The sequence below is a fragment of the Dreissena polymorpha genome, chromosome 7 (assembly GCF_020536995.1).
Source record: "Dreissena polymorpha isolate Duluth1 chromosome 7, UMN_Dpol_1.0, whole genome shotgun sequence".
Taxonomy (NCBI): domain Eukaryota; kingdom Metazoa; phylum Mollusca; class Bivalvia; order Myida; family Dreissenidae; genus Dreissena; species Dreissena polymorpha.
Genome location: NC_068361.1, coordinates 45,762,244 through 45,783,118, shown reverse-complemented (window position 1 = coordinate 45,783,118; position 20,875 = coordinate 45,762,244). Strand labels below are relative to the sequence as shown.

Here is a 20,875-nt window from a genome sequence, read left to right as displayed (position 1 = left end):
TGATATCTAGGTCAAGTTCGAATATGGGTCATGCCGGGTCAAAAACGAGGTCATGAGGTCACTTAGTGCATTTCAAGCATTTAGCATGGTGTCTGCTCTCTAATTGAAATAGTTTTAATCTGATCTCCACCAAATTTGGTCAGAAGTTGTGTCTAGATGATATGTAGGTCAAGTTCAAATATGGGTCATGCCGGGTCAAAAACGAGGTCACATAGTGCATTTCAAGCATTTAGCATGGTGTCCACTCTCTAATTGAACTAGTTTTAATCTGATCTTCACCAAATTTGTCTAGATGATATGTAGGTCAAGTTCAAATATGGGTCATGCCGGGTCAAAAACCAGGTCACTTAGTGCATTTCAAGCATTTAGCATGGTGTGTGCTCTCTAATTGAAGTAGTTTTCATCCTATCTTCATCAAATTTGGTCAGAAGTTGTGTCTAGATGATAGGTAGGTCAAGTTCAAATAAGGGTTATGGTAAAGTTTTCAAGTTATCTACCCAGAACTCCAAAGTGTAACAAGTACTGGTTCTACCCGGGACCCCAAAGTGTTGTTATGAGCCTTAAGCTTTGGTTGCCATCAAGTAAACAAAAATAGGCTCTTAACTCATATAATCCTTGTTTTTTAACCCTTTGCCACTTAGAAGCAAAGTGCGATTGGCTATATGCAACCAGCATATAACCAGTAAAACCTGCGAGTTACTCGCAGTCTGCTCAGGTTTTATGCAGTTTGCTGCTCATCAGTAGTATCATAGTGTTGAAAATGAAGCCTTTAAAACTTAAATCTTATTTCAACAATTATGTATATATTATACATTCTGCCGACTATACATGCGATTTATTACCATTTTCGTATGTGTTGGAAGAATGACTGAACTTCAGCAAATATTCCCCGAAATCAACTCGGAGGCTCATGTTCCTTTCAGGCCCTTCTGAACAGTCTTCAGTCTGAGCTAGACAGCACAAAGGACTCGAGTCTCCACCAGCGCAAACGGATCACCGACATGATGATGTCCCTGCTGAGAGACCTCAGTGACATTGGCACCATTGTGGGAGGCAACTCTGCAGAGACAAAGGTGTGTTATGGGTTTGTCTCCCTTTATTATGAAATAGGTAAGTTAATTACCCTTTTTTCTTAGTTACTTATTTGCTGACATCGGCGCCATTGTAGGAAGCAACCCAGCAGAGACCAAGGTGTGTTAATGGATTGGTTTTAAGATACTGTATTAAATTTAAGAAATTCTATGTTTCTTGGGTATTTAAATTTTATGTGTACAATTTATGTTTAGAATATATCAAAGGTTAGTTATATTTTTACAGACTTGAATCTTCTTTGCCAACAAATTTTGAGCTTATTTTTTTTAAAACAATTGTTTAATAATTGACTGAATTTAATTACCAGTAAATACTTGACCAGTCAGTATATTTTGCAGAATTAACTGAAATTTATCTCCATTTTTGTATGTCTTCGAAGAATGACAACATTTTGGGGGCCATCTACTATTTAATATCGACATCACTGCATTGAATGTATTCCTAAATTGTAACCTGACTCAAATTTTATGGCAATATATTCCCAAATTGTGGCCTGACTGATATTTTATCCCCATTTACTGTCAATTTTGGTCTGACTGGAATTGTATCCCAATGTATTCTCAAATTGTGGCTTGACTGAAATTGTATCCTTTACCAAATTTGTGACTTGCATCTCATTTATTACTACATTGTGATGTGACTGAAATTGTACCTTAATTTATTCCCACATTGTGGCCTGCTTGGAATTGTTTACCTTTTTTTCCAAGATGTCAACTGGCATTGTAACACACTTTTTCCCAGACTTGAGTGGAAATTTCATCTCAATTGTTTTTCACAGATTATGATTTTGATTGTGTTGGTAGTGATATGTACAAGGTAAGAACAGTTTGATATGCTCAAAACTTGCAATTTTGCATGGAAAAAGTGCAAAAAAAATAACTTTGTTTTTTGATGCTTAAACAGTTTATTCTCATACTTGAGTGGTTTATTCTCAGACTTGAGTGGTTTATTCTCATACTTGAGTGGTTTATTCTCATACTTGAGTGGTTTATTCTCAGACTTGAGTGGTTTATTCTCAGACTGGAGTGGTTTATTCTCAGACTTGAGTGGACCTTTATCTCCATGTATTCCCAGATGATTCTATGCAACGCTGAGAAGGTTGATTTGCGTTTGAAGTGACACTTTTTTAGCATAGAACACATCAAATGCCATAGTAAAATTTAACGTTTGTTACCATCCTTAAACATGCTAAAACAATATCTGGAATGTTATCTCAATGCATGGCCAGATGATGACGGGCAACACCGAGAAGGTGGAGGAGGAGTTCACGGTGGCGCGACTCTACATCTCCAAGATGAAGTCTGAGATCAAGACTCTGGTGACGCGCGCGCAGTCTCTCGAGTCCACGCAGCAGGATGCCTGCACCAAGCTGACCAGCGCAGAGAAGGACCTAGATGACTGCAGGCTACTCATTCAACAGGTACGATGATAGCATGGGAGCTTTGGTCTGGAAAAAAGGGCTTAATCAGAAGGATTAATCAAGTGATTATTAAGATGGCGACCTCCATGCAAAGATAGATAAAAAAATTGCCATTTTTTACCCTTTATTAATTTTATTAATTTTTTAAATGCCGCTCACTTCCCAGCCATATGAGCACAAAAGTTTTAAGAAATTATTTCGTAATAATATATCTCCACTTTACTCGCAACAAATATTTTAGAGTGATCACAAAATTAAAGCTCCTGCTCGCTTGGTTTTAAAAATTTATTTTGATCTTAAATGGGATGCTTTTGTGCATTGACAGAGCAGTGCAGGTAAATTGTTCAGTGGAGAATGAAATTTATATGAATTTATTTGCCTTGAATTAAGACCTGAACCACTTGCGAAGACTCGAGGTTGACATTTCTCTAAGCCTGGCTACATGAACATATCTATATTCAATGCCTACCTAAACCCATATTTACTAAGCAATTTTTAGATTTAAGTCTAAGAATAAAGACTATTCTTATAATATTCAAGTGTTGCTTAAATTTTGAGTAAAAAAATTGGCATTAAATGCCTCTTCATGTATAATAGTCTGTATGGGCTTGAAGCCTGTTGATACGTGCTCATGCTGAGCTTTTGTGATCGCTTTTTGTCCGTCGTGCGCCGTGCGCCGTCACATTTGCCTTGTTAACTCTCTAGAGGTCACATTTATTGTCCAATCTTCATAAAGTTTGGTCAGAAGATTGGTCTCAATGACATCTTGGATGAGTTCGAAAATGGTAACGTTTGCTTGAAAAACATGGCTGCCAAGGGGCGGGGCATTTTTCCATATTTTGCTATATATGGCTAAAGTAAAATCTTGTTAACACTCTAGAGGCCACATTTATTTTCTGATCTTCATGAAACTTGGTCAGAAGATTCATCCCAATAATATTTTGGATGAGTTCGAAAAAGATGCCGGTTGGTTGAAAAACATGGCCACCAGGGGGCGGGGCATTTTTCCTTATATGGCTATAGTAAATCTTGTTAACACTCTAGAGGCCACATTTATTTTCCGATCTTCATGAAACTTGCTCAGAAGATTTGTCCCAATGGTATCTTGGATGAGTTAAAAAATGGTAACCTTTGCTTGAAAAACATGGCTGCCAAGGGGCGGGGCATTTTTCCTTATATGGCTATAGTAAAATCTTGTTAACACTCTAGAGGCCACATTTACTGTCCGATCTTTATGAAACTTGGTCAGAAGATTCATCCCAATAATATCTCGGAAGAGTTAAAAAATGGTGCTGCTTGCTTGAAAAACATGGCTGCCAGGGGGCAGGGCACTTGTCCTTATATGGCTATAGTAAAACCTTGTTAACACTCTAGAGGCCACATTTATTTTCCGATCTTCATGAAAGTTGGTCAGAAGATTTGTCCCAATAATATCTTGTTATCTCAGGTGAGCGACTTTGGGACTTTCAGGCCCTCTTGTTTTTAAAGCTGGCAATATATTTCTTGGTCTGTTCTTTATTCTTACGTGTAAGAAAGGGTTGTTGAACCAGGTACTTTTTTAACCAGTTTTGGAATGGGGCTGGGTCCTTTGGGGTTGGGAAATTTTGCGGCGGTTTGACTAAAATTGGGAAATGAGTGTTGTTATTGATTTGCTAAAAAATGCTTCAAAAGTGAGAATACACGTTTTTTCAATATTATATTTACTAAGGTTAAACTTATATGGATGGGAGATGAACACAATATTGAGATCTAAATAAAAAAGTTTCTGTTTTGTTTTTTTAAATCTTCGATTATGAATTTTAAGCTCTCATTTAGGCAAAAAAAAATCCTTTTTTCCATTGGTAATTGGGCCGCGAATGAAAAAAAAACTTGTTTTCTTTGATAATGTGCAGCACGAGGCAAAGATGAAGACGCTGCAGGAGACGATACAGGACGTGGAGACCAAGAAGAGATCCCTGGAGGAGAACGTAGACATGCTCAGCGAGCGACTGGCAGCTGCATCTGCTGCTGGTATGTTTTTGGATTGTAATTACCTCCCCTTTCAGCTTATTACCTTCCTTGTCAGCCAATTTCCTCCCTTTCAGCAAATTTTCTCCCCTTTCAGTTGATTACCTCCCATTCAGCGTATTTCCTTCCCTTTCAGCTAATTACCTCCCTTTTTAGCTGATTTCCTCCCTTTCAGCAAATGTTCTCCCCTTTTAATGTCATAAATACTGACCTGTTATCGTATGCTTATACTTTCCAAGGGGAAATAACTTAACCGGAATTTTAACTGGGAATCCGCCACCTCAATACCGTAATACAGGCCAGGTTAAACATAGTGCAATGCAACCTAGCCAAAAATCGGTAACCAACCCCCAATATTCTTTCCGGATCAACCAGGTGTATACGTGTCTTTTACGGCTCTGAATTAAAATATTGTTTTTCACTTGGTTGATTGGGGTTTTGAATAGATAAATTGTGTTATTTATCTTTTTATTTCTCATTCGGATAAATTTGTGTGGATTTAATGGATTTTGTTTCATTTGTAAAAGGTAAGCCATGCTTGTTTTTATCGAACAATGGTTTATTTCTACCATGCTGGGTGTTTTCAGGCGCGAACGACCACGTGCAAAACGTGCTCTTCTAATACATTGCTAGAACGTGCAAAGCATGTTCTTCTAATGTGTTACGAGATCGTGCAAAGCGTGTTCTTCTATTGACAGATTGTTTATCATTTGCCATTGTGTGCAATAATGATTTTAACGTTCCGTATGACAATCTAATTGATCGTCATTTTATTTTTCATCTGTTTTGAATTAAACTTTTGTTTAATTTATGATCTACGGCAGTATTATTATAATTTTCATTATGGTCAAATAATGATTTTATGTGCCGTATGATAATCTGGTCTGTGACCAGTTTATGGTTGAATATGCTTTGCTCTTGTTTTTCATATATTCGACTACATGATGGTCGCAGAAACAAGAGTGGATAAATACCCGGTGACTTCGCAGATCATGGATGATAGTTGCAGTATCAGTCACCGGGTATCGGGCACGATCGCGACCATACTATGCTAAGTCTCTTAGACAGTCGGTCAACATCAGACCATATGGCGACACCCGTCAGCCGGTCTTTGCCCGATGGCATTGGTCAAGGACATCGACCAATGCCGGACCATTTGGCATCCGCCATACGGTCATTATCCGGTGACAACACTGGTCATGATATGACCGGTACGTCACCGGGGACGTTGATCACGGACCATTGATCGACGTCTGACCGGCCGGTCCGGTCACCGGTCATGTCACCGGTCCGGTCCGGTCATTGATCACCGGTCATGTCACCGGTCCAGTCACCGGTCATGTCACCGGTCATGTCACCGGTCCGGTCACCGGTCCGGTCATTGATCACCGGTCCGGTCCGGTCACCGGTCATGTCACCGGTCCGGTCATTGATCACCGGTCCGGTCACCGGTCATGTCACCGGTCATGTCACCGGTCATGTCACCGGTCCGGTCACCGGTCATGTCACCGGTCATGTCACCGGTCCGGTCATGTCACCGGTCCGGTCATGTCAACGGTCCGGTCCGGTCACCGCTCCGGTCATTGATCACCGCTCCGGTCACCGGTCAACAGTCATCAGTTAGGCCTGCCACCGATAACACCAGTCACCGGTCAAGAAGAAGAACTCGGTCTTCTTCATTGAATTATTCTCCTATTCTTCGTTGAATACATCGTCTTCATCAAGGATTAGACATCGGACACGCTCTTCTTCGTCGAGCAGTTCTCATCGTCGCGGCTCTCGTAAGCGATCACGTCGTCACTCACGGAGACGTTATTCTAGAAGATCTCGGTCTCATCGAAGCCGATCCACATCTCGGCCGATCCAGATCTCGACATCGCAGGAAACGAGGACGTCGTCAACCTTCACGTAGACATCAGCGGACTGCATTGAGCACCACTGGATAGTTATCGAACATACCTCTCCTTCATTGAGCAGTTTCTCGGCGTTGATACGCTCGTAAGCGATCATGTCAATGCTCACGGAGACAATATTGTAGAAGACAATATTTCCAGCGTAGCCGAACAATATTTCGGCATCGAAGTTATATGGATGTCGCCACTTCTCACGTAGGCGTTAATGAACCTACTGGTCATATCGACGTTCTCCATTTTATTCCTTTAGGAATATCATGTCTCCATTCCACGTGTGATGGTTCTTCTTATGGCATCCACACATGTTGCAGTCACCGAGCCGTAGTTGTATACGAACACTAGTTCGTTTAACATTCAGGCTTCGGGATAAGCTGTTCTTTTCTCCACTACGACTACAAGGACACTTATGCCTATTAATACTGATAATCTACCGTTGTTTTCCGGTTAACATTATCAGATGACTTCGTGGATGGTCATTCTTCTGCACCAGATATTTCCATTCTGACGCAGTTATATTATACCGGTCCCGATCACCGGACATCGGTCACCATTCATCGGTCATATCACCGATCACTGATCACCGGTCAGAATAAGTGATGTCTCATCGCCATCGGATTGGATTTTTTGGCATGATCTTCTTTTCCGAGCAGTGCTTGACATTGATAACAGACCATATGGATTCCACCATTTTTCGGTCTTTAACTGGTAACGTCACCGGTCATATTATGACTGGTCCGTTCACCAGGCTACAGTTACCGGTCATTGACCGGTCCGGTTCGGTCACCACTTACCAATTACCGGTATTCCACTGTGTTTTCATCGGTCAATTTTTAGTATCACGGGTATCGTCTACATTACATAGTTGTATACCCCTGGCTATGATTGTATTGAATACTATATTTTATGGATTTAACAATCTACATGACTTTTTGTGTTTTTCAATACTGATGTTCTACTGGCGACGGTTACCAAATCATGCTACATGTATATCTGTTATTTGTACTTCTATCTCAACCGGCTACATGCAGACTACTGGTCTTGCAGATAGATCGGCTGAAGTGGGCTCGGAGACTAGCATTGAGGTCGAACATTACTATTTGACCTCTATTAATTTATGTTCGAGACCCGAAGGATGAATTGTTTTAACCGCCTTTACCTGTCGGCTACAGACTTTGCAGTCAGTGTCACGGAACAGTTGGGACACATTAATGACGCTAGCAGGATTAGCAAGACGACATTTGTATCGACTTCTTCTTTTCTATTGCTCCTACGGCAGTGCATATTTTCAAGCTACTGGAATCAACAAGAGTTCTGATGCATAGGATTGCCTATCAGATTGACCGCATAGCGGCTACAGTCTTGTAGATGGCTTAGGACCTATTGAACTCAGATCTTAGATCCTAGGATCTGGAGGGACCTCATAGAAGTTATTCTTCTATTACACTTCTGGCCATAACAGGCCGTCTTCCTATAACTGGTCGTATTCCTTTCGGAATTCGTCCAGGTTAGAAGTCTTGAAGTAAATGGATTAATCAAGTCAGAATTTAAGACTTCCATGCATTCTACCGGCAAGCGTGGACCCGCTTAAGGTTACCCCTAGGGTTTTCACCTTTTTCTGCCATCACACCTCCGATTCCGGAGGTACCACTATCAATCATATTTCCGTACTTCGCAAATCGATGACTTCGCGACCTGTATTATCCAGGATTTTAAAGGCGCCTGTTATTGGTTCAAGAAGAGGCTATATTCTGTAGATAGGTCATAAACTTATAAGTGTTAAACACTGTCCTATTCTACCAATTTTCAAGTGTGTTTGGAGTGGGAAAGTTCGGCTTGCCGTGGTTTCTTTGCCCACCCATCCTTGACAAATGGTTCCGGTCACCGGTCGGTATTTACCGGTCCGGTCACCGGTCCTTCTGCTGAGACGTCTTTTCTTACGTCCGTTTCAGCTTTATTTTTTAAGATAATTGTATTAATCTCGGGATTATTTAATGACACAGATTTCCATCTTTTTGTCATTATTTACCACTATTCAGTGGTGTCTAGACTAGAAGATTATCTTGGCAAGAATATAGTTTATTCTACCACAATCTTCCTTACATCTTATACAGATGTGAGCAGATAAGGTTATGGACGATCACATAGAACAACGTATCTTGATTTTCTCAATTATGTGGTATCCTAACGAATATCACCTGCACATCTACATCTTGAAAAGCGAAAATTCTTTTAGCTGTTTTTCATTTACAACACATTTTCACGATTCCTTTGTGATGGTTTCAACTATCACACATCGGTCGTGGTTTACTTACAGACACGGAGGTGATCATATTATCACTCCTTGTAACTGGAAATCAGAAACTTATTCGTTCTTTGCAAGAACAACAAATTTTCTCTATCGTCTTTCTCATACCAGTTCGTCTCAACGCCCTGTTGGACCTTTTGTCCTGCAGTTCTTTCTTTCGAATTATTTTTCCGTTGGGTTCAATAATGTAATTGCGCATGCGCGGCAGTGAAGTTGCAGACGAGTTGCATGGTGTACATAGTATATCAAAGAATGTTGTTTATCATCAAACGCTAGTTATTAGCGTTTGCGATCGTATATCGCAGTGTATACCGGTATGCTGAACAACGTCAACAATGCAGTTCACAGAAATCGATCCAGCAGGGTGTGCGATTGTTATACATTCGTCCATTGACATAAACTGGAATATCTTGCCTTCTCAAGTTCTTGGTGAGTTTTTGCAATAACTGAGTTTTTGCCATAATTTCATGAAATATACTTAATGAACCATGGGATTATGGTTCTACGACCTTTTAAGTCTCCTGTACAATTATTTTCAGGAAACTTCTTCACAGGTCAAATATCATATCTCACTGAGACATATTTTTACTGATCCAAACATGTGCCACTTCATGTCTGGCCATTAATAACTTTTAGTTATCTCTACAGAAGAACGTTTTTCTGTTAGTTTCAATCCTTGTTACTAGTGCAAGGATAATTCCATCAGAACTGTATAAAGGTTCTATGGAAATTCATTTTTTACTGGGTAATTGAGAGCATAGTTATTACCTTAATCACTCTGCTAGATACATAGAGGTTTTTCTCATCTTTTTCTTGATGATAAGAAATTTGTTCTTTTCTTCATCAAAGGATAGAAATTATGCTTTCGTATACCTTGTTTTGTGTAAGTCATCGCAACTCTGTGCTGTCTTACCTATTTTGGAACTGATCCAAACTATGGAACGTCAACACTATGTTTTTCGTTCCTTTACCTTCTTAAGCGGTTTTGACTTGTGTAACATGTTGGGATGCTTAATGAGCTCCCTATGAACCTTTTTCATCAGGCTTATTAACAGTTCCAATATAATTTTAAGACGGTTTTCCTTCTTATTATGGCTTTTACCATACGGAGAAGTGAAATTCATGCTTTTTCTGTTGAATACGACCAATTCCAGTTGGATCTATTGTCGTTTTCACTTTGTTGTGTCAGCCAGGATTCCTTGCTTAATATCAAGTCCTCTATATGGCTTCTACCTTCAAGTTTCCAAGTTTTCTTAAACTGGTAGTCATAAAGATGAGGATAAACTTCTTTGGGCAATCAGGGCTTTGAAGTTCTATCTCAGCAGTGTTAGTCAGAAGTCCATTCGAGGTTCTCAAAGACACTCTTCATTTCCCCAAAAAAGGGGGGGGAGATGTGTCTGTGGCTTCTATTTCTCGGGGTTAGACCTCGACTAAGGAAAGTTAATCTTATCCTATCTAAGGATTCATTCCTTTTTAGGATCTGACCGCATGAATTAAGAGCTCTGTCTGTTTTGTGGGCATATATTAATCACACCCCACTTTTTGACGTGCTCTAAGCTGTTTACTGGAGGAATCCGACCACCTTGTCATCTTTTTATCTTCGTTTTCTGAAGTGCCAACAATACAATTTGTATACGTTTGGGCTTGTTGTGGTTTCACTAACGGTAGTGTCTTCTTTACGACATAGACATATTACTCTGTCCGAGAAGTCATAATTAATACCGTTTTAACAAAGATTACTTGATATCATTAGCTGATAACCCTGTTTATGGGTTCTACTGTGTTGGGAAAATATATACGAACCTTCCCACCGCAGCTGCAAAATCAGCATACGATAACAGGTCAGTATTTATGACATTAAAACAAATTTTTTAAATAAAATTCATTTTAATTATTAAATACTTACCTGTTATCGGTAAGTCCCACCTCCCACCCCGCTATTCGATTAATATTTTTGTATATATATTGAAAGAATATTGAGGGTTGGTTACCGATTTTTGGCTAGGTTGCATTGCACTATGTTTAACCTGGCCTGTATTACGGTATTGAGGTGGCGGATTCCCAGTTAAAATTCCGGATGAGTTATTTCCCCTTGGAAAGTATAAGCATACGATAACAGGTAAGTATTTAATAATTAAAATGAATTTTATTTAAAAAATTTGTTTTAGTTGATTTCCACCCTTCTCAGCTGATTTCCTCCATTTCAGCGTATTTCTTCCCATTTCAGCGTATTACCTCCCATTCAGTGTATTACCTTCCGTTTCATCTGATTGTCTCCCTTAGAGCGTATTTCCTCCCATTCCAGCGTAATTCCTCCACTTTCAGCAGACGTCTATGTCTTTCAGCTGATTTTCTCCCCTGTCAGCAGATTTCCTCCTCTGTCAGCCAATTTCCTCTTTCCAAATTCGCCTCGATTGTTGGTTATTGTTTATTTTAAAAAGAGGGAGATTAGTAGTTTAGGGTTAATGATGTATTAATTTTGATCGTTGCCATAAGTTGATAAAAGATCTAATAAGCTGCTTTTTTCAATCTCTTAGCTTCAAATAAATCTCAATATTTGGATGACACAATTAGTTTAAATTTTTAGCTCCACTGGCCAGAGGCCAGCGGGGCTTATGTCATGGTCCTGTGTCTGTCGTGCGTCCATGCGTTAACTTTTTCTTTAAACATCCTTTCTTAAACTACAAGTCCAATTCTGATTAAACTTCTCACAAATGTTCCCGGGTTGAACCATTTTCAAATTTGTTAAAATTATGCTCCTGGGGTTAAATTTGACCCTGCCCCGGGGTCACAAAAATGAACATACGCTTAAATAAGGCCTATTTTGTGCAAACTATAAAATCTTCTTGTCCATAACTGTATGGCATAGGGCTATCAAATTTGGTATGTAGTGTGACATCTAATAGTTCTCTACCAAGTTTGTTCAAATTAAGCCCCTGGGATCAAATTTGACTGTTCCTCAGGGTTCACAAAATAGAACATATGCTTATATTTGGCCTATTTTGTGCAAACTTTAAAAATCTTTTTGTCCATAACCATTGGGCCTATTTCTATTAAATTTGGTATGTATTGAAATCTTAAAGTTCACTATCAAGTTTTTTCACATTATGCCCCTGGGGTCAAATTTGACCCTGCCCCGGGGGTCACAAAAATGAACATATGCTTAAATAAGGCCTGTTTTGTGCAAACTTTAAAAATCTTCTTGTTCATAATTATAGAGCCTAGGGCTACTAAATTTGGTATGTAGTGACAGTTAATAGTCCTCTACTAAATTTGTTCAAATTATTCCCCTGGGCTCAAATTTGACCCTGCCCTGGGGATCACAAAACTGAACATATGTTTATATAAAGCCTCTTTTGTGCAAACTTTAAAAATCTTCCTGTCCTTAACCATTGAGCCTAGGGCTACCAAATTTGGTATGTAGTGACATCTCATAGTTCTCTATGCACATGTGTTCACCATCATTGGACAGTGTGTCGTGCGAAAGAATTACGTCGATATCTCCAAGGTAAAGGTCACACTTTGAGTTCATAGGTCAAAAATGGCCATAAATGAGCTTGTCAAGGCCATAACTACATGTATGTTGTTCATTGTGATATTTTTAAATCATTTGGCACATTTGTTCACCATCAGTGGACGGTGTGTCGCGCGAAAGAATTACGTGGATATCTCCAAGGTCAAGGTCACATTTTTAGTTCAATGGCAATTAATGATCTTGTCTGGGCCATAACTATGTCATTCATAGTGAGATTTTAAAATGACTCTGTACATTAATTTTGTTCACAGTCATTGGACGGCGTGTCATGTGAAAGAATTGAAGAGTTCAAAGGTCAAAATGGCTATAAATGATAATGGCATAATAATTCTTAAAAATCCCCATAAATTAGATTCTCTTGTTTTGTGAAGACAGCATGCAAAATAGTCTGTGTCAATGCGGCACGTGGGGTATACGTCACGTCTGTGACAAAGCTCTAGTTTGTCTAATAAACATTTACTTTGTTTAACAAACAACCTCTACAAAGTTATCATTCCTACTGCCTTTCGGCACCTCATGAACCTGAAAAATTCGTAACTTTATGTTTCCTCAGGCAAATATCTTCTTTGTAAAATAAACAATTTTTTCACCACGTTAACAATCCTGCTACACTCACTAATGCCTCAAGAATGAAGTAAAGTTCAGGTGATCTACGTCATTAGGTATTTTGCATATGCCATGAACTATATAAGTAATAGAAACTTTGAAACCTACAAACACTTTTTGGAATTTTGGAAAAAGATTCATGATTGAATGAAGGAACTTTCATTAATCTTGTAGAACATGCGTAGATTTGATCTTCAGCATCTAAAAATATGTGAAATAGAAAGAACAACAATATCTTTTGGAGAGATAAATGTACCTATGCTATAAGCAAAGGACCTGTGCGACAATTCCCGGGCTTTTTAGTCTGTTTAGTTAACACCATAGTAACGTTGTCCATATATAAAAATGCCCACCCTTCCAACTTTAAGCGCTTAGTGGGACGAGGGATAGAAAGAGAAAGTCACATGCTTGAGTACATTTCAACCCATGCACATTGCACGCTTTTTTAGCATAAACAAACTGTGGAGCGATACAGGGCCATAATGGCCCTCTTGTTAGTTTAAGCCGAGTTATTTAAGCACGATTGCATCGAAAGCCTAAAGCTTATGAGTCTGTTGAGTCTGTTTCCTGGGTATAACTAGTACATAGTCTCTTTTGGGTAAGTTTAATAAAACATCCCAATAGTGGGGATCCAAACCATGAAGTCCTATGGCTAGGTTGACACCATATCCATCACCTAAGGCGACTAAGTCGGTGAAAATGGGTCCATGAATTTTCTTTTTACATCAAAATTCTTCAGACATGATGCTTAGAGGTCGACATGACATTGTGTCTGCCTAGCAATAGAAAGGTCAGTGGTTTGATTCCTTCTCTTGGCATTCTTTTGATCTCCCCTTAGACAGCAATTACTTGTTCTACCCAAGAAACAGACTCGAGAGCATTTCAATAATTCTAAAGCTTTCTATGCAATAGAGCTAAAATAAATATGTTTTAACTAAACCTTACGCTTGCAGAGCAAGTGCACCTGTCTGCTAAGGTAGAGTTGCAGACGTCGATGGACATGAAGACCGCGCTGGAGTCACAGATGGAGGTGCATCGGGAGCAGCACGCCAGGCAGATCTCTAGCCTGCGCGATGAGATAGCCTCCAAGCAGGCGCACATGGACCAGCTTAGAGAGTATGTTGTAATTATAAGATGATGTGAGATAGCCTCCAAACTGGCTCAAAATGGGCCAGCTTAGAGAGTATTGGTCAATTATCAGGTATTAGATTGTCTCTAAACAGGCTCAAATGGACCAGCTTCTAGAGTATGTCTGACTTATATGATAATATGAGATAGCCTCCAAATAGGCAGTCATGGAACAGCTTACAGAGAATATGTTAATTATTAGATAATATGACATTATGTAGTAGTTATTTTTTAGCTCATCTTTTTTTTTGAAGAAAAAAAATGAGCTATTGTCATCGCCTTGGCGTCAGCGTCGGCGTTGGCGTCGGCGTCCGGTTAAGTTTTGCGTTTAAGTCCACTTTTCTCAGAAAGTATCAATGCTATTGCATTCAAACTTGGTACACTTACTTACTATCATGAGGGGACTGGGCAGGCAAAGTTAGATAACTCTGGCTTGCATTTTAACAGAATTATGTGCCCTTTTTATACTTAGAAAATTGAAAATTTTGGTTAAGTTTTGTGTTGAGGTCCATTTTATTCCTTAAGTATCAAAGCTTTTGCTTTCATACTTGCAACACTTACTAACTATCATAAGGCGACTGTGCAGGCAAAGTAATGTAACTCTGACTGGCATTTTGACAGAATTATGTGCCCTTTTTATACTTAGAAAATTGAAAATTTGGTTAAGTTTTGTGTTTAGGTCCACTTTATTCCTACAGTATCAAAGCTATTGCTTTCATACTTGCAACACTTATAACTATCATTAGGGGACTGTGCAGGCAAAGTTATGTAACTCTGACTGGCATTTGGACGGAATTATGGGCCCTTTATACTTAAAAAATTGAAAATTTTGTTAAGTTTTGTGTTGTGGTCCACTTTACCCCTAAATTATCATAGATGTTGCTTTCATACTTGGAACATTGCAAACTATCATAAGGGTACAGTAAAAGGACAAGTTGCATAACTCTGGTTGTCATTTTTACGGAATTATGGCCCTTTTTTGACTTAGTAACTTTGAATATATGGTTAAATTTTGTGTTTCGATCCACTTTACTTCTAAAGATCAAGGCTATTGCTTTCAAACTTCAAATACTTTCATGCTATCATGAGGTTACTGTACCTGGCAAGTTGAATTTTACCTTGACCTTTGAATGACCTTGACTCTCAAGGTCAAATTATAAAATTTTGCTAAAAATGCCATAACTTCTTTATTTATGATTAGATTTGATTGATACTTTGACAAAACTACTCTTACCTGACATACCACAAAAGACTCCACCCAAACCATCCCCCGTGCCCCCCCCCCCCCCCCCCCCCCCCCGAATCCCTCCCCCCCAATTTTTTTTTTTTTAAGTTCATCTCACAAATGACCACCACCACCCTCACACTATACTATACCCCCCCCCCACCCCACCCCACCCCCCAAATTGTTTTTTTTGAAACGGTTAAAAAACACAAATATTTATTTTTATTATTTGATGTTTGAAATACCGTCCAACCATCGCACTTAAGAATACCTCCCCATCCCCCCACCCCTGAATTCCCCCACCCCCCCCCCTATTTTTTTTTTTTTTTTTTTTTTTTTTTAAGATCATCTCACAAATGACCACCACACCCTCACACTAAACTATACTCCCCCCCCCCCCCCCCGCCCCACCCCCCATTTTAATTTTTTTTAAAACAGTTTATAAACACAAATATTTTTATTATTTTATGATTGAAATACCTCCAACCATCGCACCCAAGAATACCCCCCACCCCCCCACCCCCACCCCCCGAATTCCCCCCCCCCCTATTTTTTTTTTTTTTTAAGATCATCTTACAAATGACCACCACACCCTCACACTATACCCCACCCCCCCCCCCCCCACCCCCAATTTTTTTTTTTTTTTTTTGAAACAGTTAAAAACACAAATATTTATTTTTATTATTTTATGTTTGAAATATTGTCCAACCATCGTACCCAAGAATCCCCCCCTCTCCCGCCCACCCCCCCCCCCCTCCCGATTTTTTTTTTCTTTTTTTTTTTTTCGCTTTTTTGGAAGATAATGTAATAAATGTCCACGCCCCCACACTATACACCCATCTTCACTCCACCCCTCCCTCCTTTGTGATTGAAAATGAGAGTCCCTTCACCTTTAAAAAGAAAATAGATGAGCAATCTGCACCCGCAAGGCGGTGCTCTTGTTTATAGTATGAGACATCATCTAAACTGACTTCAGTGGACCGGCTTAGAGTGTCGTTGTTGTTTTTTAAAGAAAATATTAGATAGCCTCTAAACTGGCTTAAATAGATCAGCTTAGAGAGTATGTTTGAAATAAAACTTAATGCTTAATGCATGCACCTAAACTGTCATCCCAGATGTGTGCAGTCCACAGAGGCTAATCAGGGAAGACACTTTTGGCTTTTGTGCAAGTTTTATATAAAGTCTCGACTAAAACCAACTCGAGGCAGAAAGTGTCTTCCCAGATTAGTCTTTGCCAGTAAAATTTAGAGAAATTAATTATGAGCAAAAACATGTATGTCAGAAAATTTAGAGTCACAAAAATATTTATTTTTGCTAAAAATGTGTATGTCCGAAAATTGAGAGTGTCAGAAAACTTCAAGTAATAATGGTATTCATATTGCAGCACCAATCAGAAGCTGACGTTGGCCCTAGAGAAGGTGCAAGGAGATTATGACAAGCTGAAACAGGAGGAGTCCGAGAAGTCCACCAAACTGGCTGAGCTCTCCCTGCAGATCGACCGCCGGGAGCAGGCACGCCAGGACCTCATGGGGCTTGAGGAGACAGTGGTATGTGGCTGTCATTACGACGGAAGAAACAAATATACATACTGTTGAACTAATGGGGTTTCCTGCAGAATTGGCATTTTGCTGCAGTGATGTCTCTTGTATATATTATATGTCATTTTTATTAGCTCATCTGTTTTCACAGAAAAACCGAGGTATTGTCAGACAGCTCGTCGTGTCGTGTCGTCCGCCGTCTGCCGACGTCTGCTAAAACTTTGACATTTTGCTCTAAAATCAAAGTGCTTTTACCTACAACTTTGAAACTTCATATGTAGATGCACCTTGATGAGTTCTACATGCCACACCCATTTTGGGTCACTAGGGCTAAGGTCAAGGTCACTGTGCCTCTTAAAAAAAAAAAAATTCTGACAAGCTTTCATTTATTAAAAAATGCACCCGCAGCTGAGCGTTGGCACCCGTTATGTGGTGCTCTTGTCTAACAAGAATTACAAGTTTTCATTTGAATGGTGATATTTTATTTATAAATTGTAATGCATATGTTTTTGTCACATGTTTAAGCCTTTTAACCAAATAGTCATATGGAAACTTACAAAATTAAGAATCAAGAAACTGAACTAATTAATGAAAGCCTTGCCAAAAATTAGTGGAAGTCTTACTTCTTTTGAGCCTTGTTGTGAGAAAACTGGGTTTAATGCATGTGCGTAAAGTGTCATCCCAGATTAGCCTGTGCAGTCCGCACAGGCTAATCAGGGACGACACTTTCCGCCTTAACTTGATTTTTGGTAAGGAGGGACTTCCTTGATACTAAAAATACCATAAAAGCGGAAAGTGTCGTCCCTGATTACAGTGATTAGCCTGTGCGGACTGCACATGATAATCTGGGATGACTACGCACATGCATTAAGCCCAGTTTTTCCAGAATATGGCTCAATTAATGAAAGCCTTGCCAAAATTAGCGGAAGTCTTACTTCTTTTTTTTCACAGGCCAAGGAGCTGCAGACCCTCCACAATCTGAAGAAGCTGTTTGTTCAGGACCTCCAGAACAGAGTCAGAAAGGTAAGCTGTTTGTTCAGGGCCTCCAGAACCCAGTCAGAAAGGTAAGCTGTTTGTTCAAGGCCTCCAGAACAGAGTCAGAAAGGTAAGCTGTTTGTTCAAGACATCCAGAACCCAGTCAGAAAGGTAAGCTGTTTGTTCAGGACCTCCAGAACCGAGTCGGAAAGGTAAGCTGTTTGTTCAGGACCTCCAGAACTGAGTCGGAAAGGTAAGGTGCAGACGCTCCACAATCTGAAGAAGCTGTTTGTTCAGGACCTCCAGAACCAAGTCAGAAAGGTAACCACAGTTACGGGACTTAAATTGATCTTTTATGCAACCACACATTTTGTTGGTTCAGGTTGATGTTATAGTCTCTTTTCTTGTCTTGTATGCGACCGCAAATGTTGTTGGTTCAGGTTAGTGTAAAACAATGAATGGCCAGACTTGCAACCACCTTGGAAAGGTAACCATACTTACGTGGTTGTTCTTGTTGAGTGCTTTGTTATTGGTCTGAAAATTTGTTGGTTCCGGTTGTTTTAACCTTCTTAAGGCCAGAATTCGAAATTGAGTTGAAAGAGTTACCAGGGGTGGCGAAATCTCAAAAAACTATACTTGTCCACGGACAACCATTTAGGAAATTTAACTTGTCCATTGCTGAACTACACTTGTCCGTTAATGTTTATATAAATTATAAACGCATTTATTGATTAATGTAAAACAATGTGGAATATACCAAAATGAGTATGATTTGCTAGTTTTGTTTATAGTTGTATTTCAATAGTACATTCATTATAGCAGTATATTATAAACAATATAAAGACTTTCTAAAACTTTTAATCTTGCAAAGCTAGTGTTACTAAAACATGTGTTGAGCATCGTAATCTTAACAAATTAAACTAGTCCAATATGTCGACCTCATCAGACTGAGGCTCTGCGCCGCTACTTGTAGCAATTTGATTATCATCAACTGGTAACCATTGAAAATCTGTGAGCCAAGTTTCTTGAAAAGTTCTGGTGCGTTTACTTAGATCATATTTTTTATCATAATCTTTCTTAGTTTTTTTGGGAGGTGGACTGCTCAAAGCTTCGGGTTTCTGCTCCGTTGTTGAAGATTTAAAAAAACTAAATATTTCATTTTTACCATTAAAGTTGTCTTAAATAACAAGGTAGACCGTGTTTTGATTATCTTACTTTGATACTTTTTATTTCCGTCTGATTGTAAAAATAAAGAAACCAGTCTGTACACTGTCTACTAGTCGGGCCGAATGTTCAAAATGTGGCATGCTCCTGGTCTCTTATAGAATAAGGGAGATCACTGCGCAGGAGAGTGCCCGTATTTTAGCTTGATTGCTCCGCAAATAGCACTGACAATGTAATCGCATGTCAACATCCGGTTTTGTAAAACTTAATTGCGGCTTTAATACAATGTATTTTTTTGTATTCCTGGACCCGACTTTTAAAAAACTTGTCCACGGACAACTTAATTGAAAAAAATCAGTTGCCCAGACAAGCAAATGTACGACTCGGGCAACTCGGACATTTGATTTCGCCACCCCTGGTTACCATGGTAATGAGATGGTAACAGTTACAAGATATAAATTGCTCACATTGTTTGCTTTTTTCCATTTAGCAATCCTCTTAGTGCAGCATTCTGAAATTAATCTCTAGAGACGACCATTAAGTATTTAACCCTTTCCAGCTTAGAGGCAAAAGCAAAAAATGGCTACATGCAACCAGTTTAAAATCAGAACATTCGGCGAGTAACTTGCCGTCTGTACAGGTTTTTATGCTGTTCGCTGCTCATCAGTATCTTAAAATAAGGCTTTAAAATTGGAATCGCATTAAAAAGGTCTTTCATTTAATTAGATTTTCTAAGTAACTACAATTGCTGCAATGTGCCTGTCTGAGTAGTATATGGTTATTTATGTTTTCTTGCTTCAGACGACGAAAAAAGGAGAGGAAGACGATGAAGAGGATGTTGGAGGAAGCGCGGCCCAGAAACAGAAGATCAGCTTCCTTGAGAACAACCTGGAACAACTCACTAAGGTCCACAAACAGGTGCAGTGTAAACTTGAACAACTCACAGTACCACAAACTGGTGCAGTGTAACCTTTAACAACTCACAAAGGTCCACAAACAGGTGCAGTGTAACCCCTTAAAGAACTATCAAAGGTCCACAAAAAGGTGCAGTGTAACCTTGAATCACTCACTAAGGTCCACAAACAGGTGCAGTGTAAACTTGAACAACTCACAGTTTTAATGTCATAAATACTGACCTGTTATCGTATGCTTATACTTTCAAAGGGGAAATAACTCATCCGGAATTTTAACTGGGAATCCGCCACCTCAATACCGTAATACAGGCCAGGTTAAACATAGTGCAATGCAACCTAGCCAAAAATCGGTAACCAACCCTCAAATATTCTTTCCGGATCAACCAGGTGTGTACGTGTCTTATACGGCTCTGAATTAAAATATTGTTTTTCACTTGGTTGATTGGGGTTTTGAATAGATAAATTGTGTTATTTATCTTTTTATTTCTCATTCGGATTAATTTGTGTGGATTTAATGGATTTTGTTTCATTTGTAAAAGGTAAGCCATGCTTGTTTTTATCGAACAATGGTTTTTTTTCTACCATGCTGGGTGTTTTCAGGCGCGAACGACCACGTGCAAAACGTGCTCTTCTAATACATTGCTAGAACGTGCAAAGCATGTTCTTCTAATGTGTTACGAGATCGTGCAAAGCGTGTTCTTCTATTGACAGATTGTTTATCATTTGCCATTGTGTGCAATAATGATTTTAACGTTCCGTATGACAATCTAATTGATCGTCATTTTATTTTTCATCTGTTTTGAATTAAACTTTTGTTTAATTTATGATCTACGGCAGTATTATTATAATTTTCATTATGGTCAAATAATGATTTTATGTGCCGTATGATAATCTGGTCTGTGACCAGTTTATGGTTGAATATGCTTTGCTCTTGTTTTTCATATATTCGACTACATGATGGTCGCAGAAACAAGAGTGGATAAATACCCGGTGACTTCGCAGATCATGGATGATAGTTGCAGTATCAGTCACCGGGTATCGGGCACGATCGCG

The 20,875-nt window shown here is 39.2% G+C and overlaps 1 protein-coding gene across 7 annotated transcripts in view; it reads left to right on the top strand.

Annotated features, from left to right (window-relative positions):
- The window catches only part of LOC127837540 (kinesin heavy chain-like), a 72,607-nt gene that overhangs the window by 33,101 nt on the left and 18,631 nt on the right, over positions 1-20,875 (top strand). For all 7 annotated transcript variants that reach the window (XM_052364718.1, XM_052364717.1, XM_052364716.1 and 4 more), the window contains 7 exons: positions 924-1,073; positions 2,321-2,512; positions 4,405-4,522; positions 13,832-13,994; positions 16,616-16,778; positions 17,721-17,792; positions 19,710-19,826. In XM_052364718.1, coding sequence (XP_052220678.1) covers positions 924-1,073; positions 2,321-2,512; positions 4,405-4,522; positions 13,832-13,994; positions 16,616-16,778; positions 17,721-17,792; positions 19,710-19,826 — 975 coding nt within the window. The remainder of the gene's footprint in view (positions 1-923; positions 1,074-2,320; positions 2,513-4,404; positions 4,523-13,831; positions 13,995-16,615; positions 16,779-17,720; positions 17,793-19,709; positions 19,827-20,875) is intronic.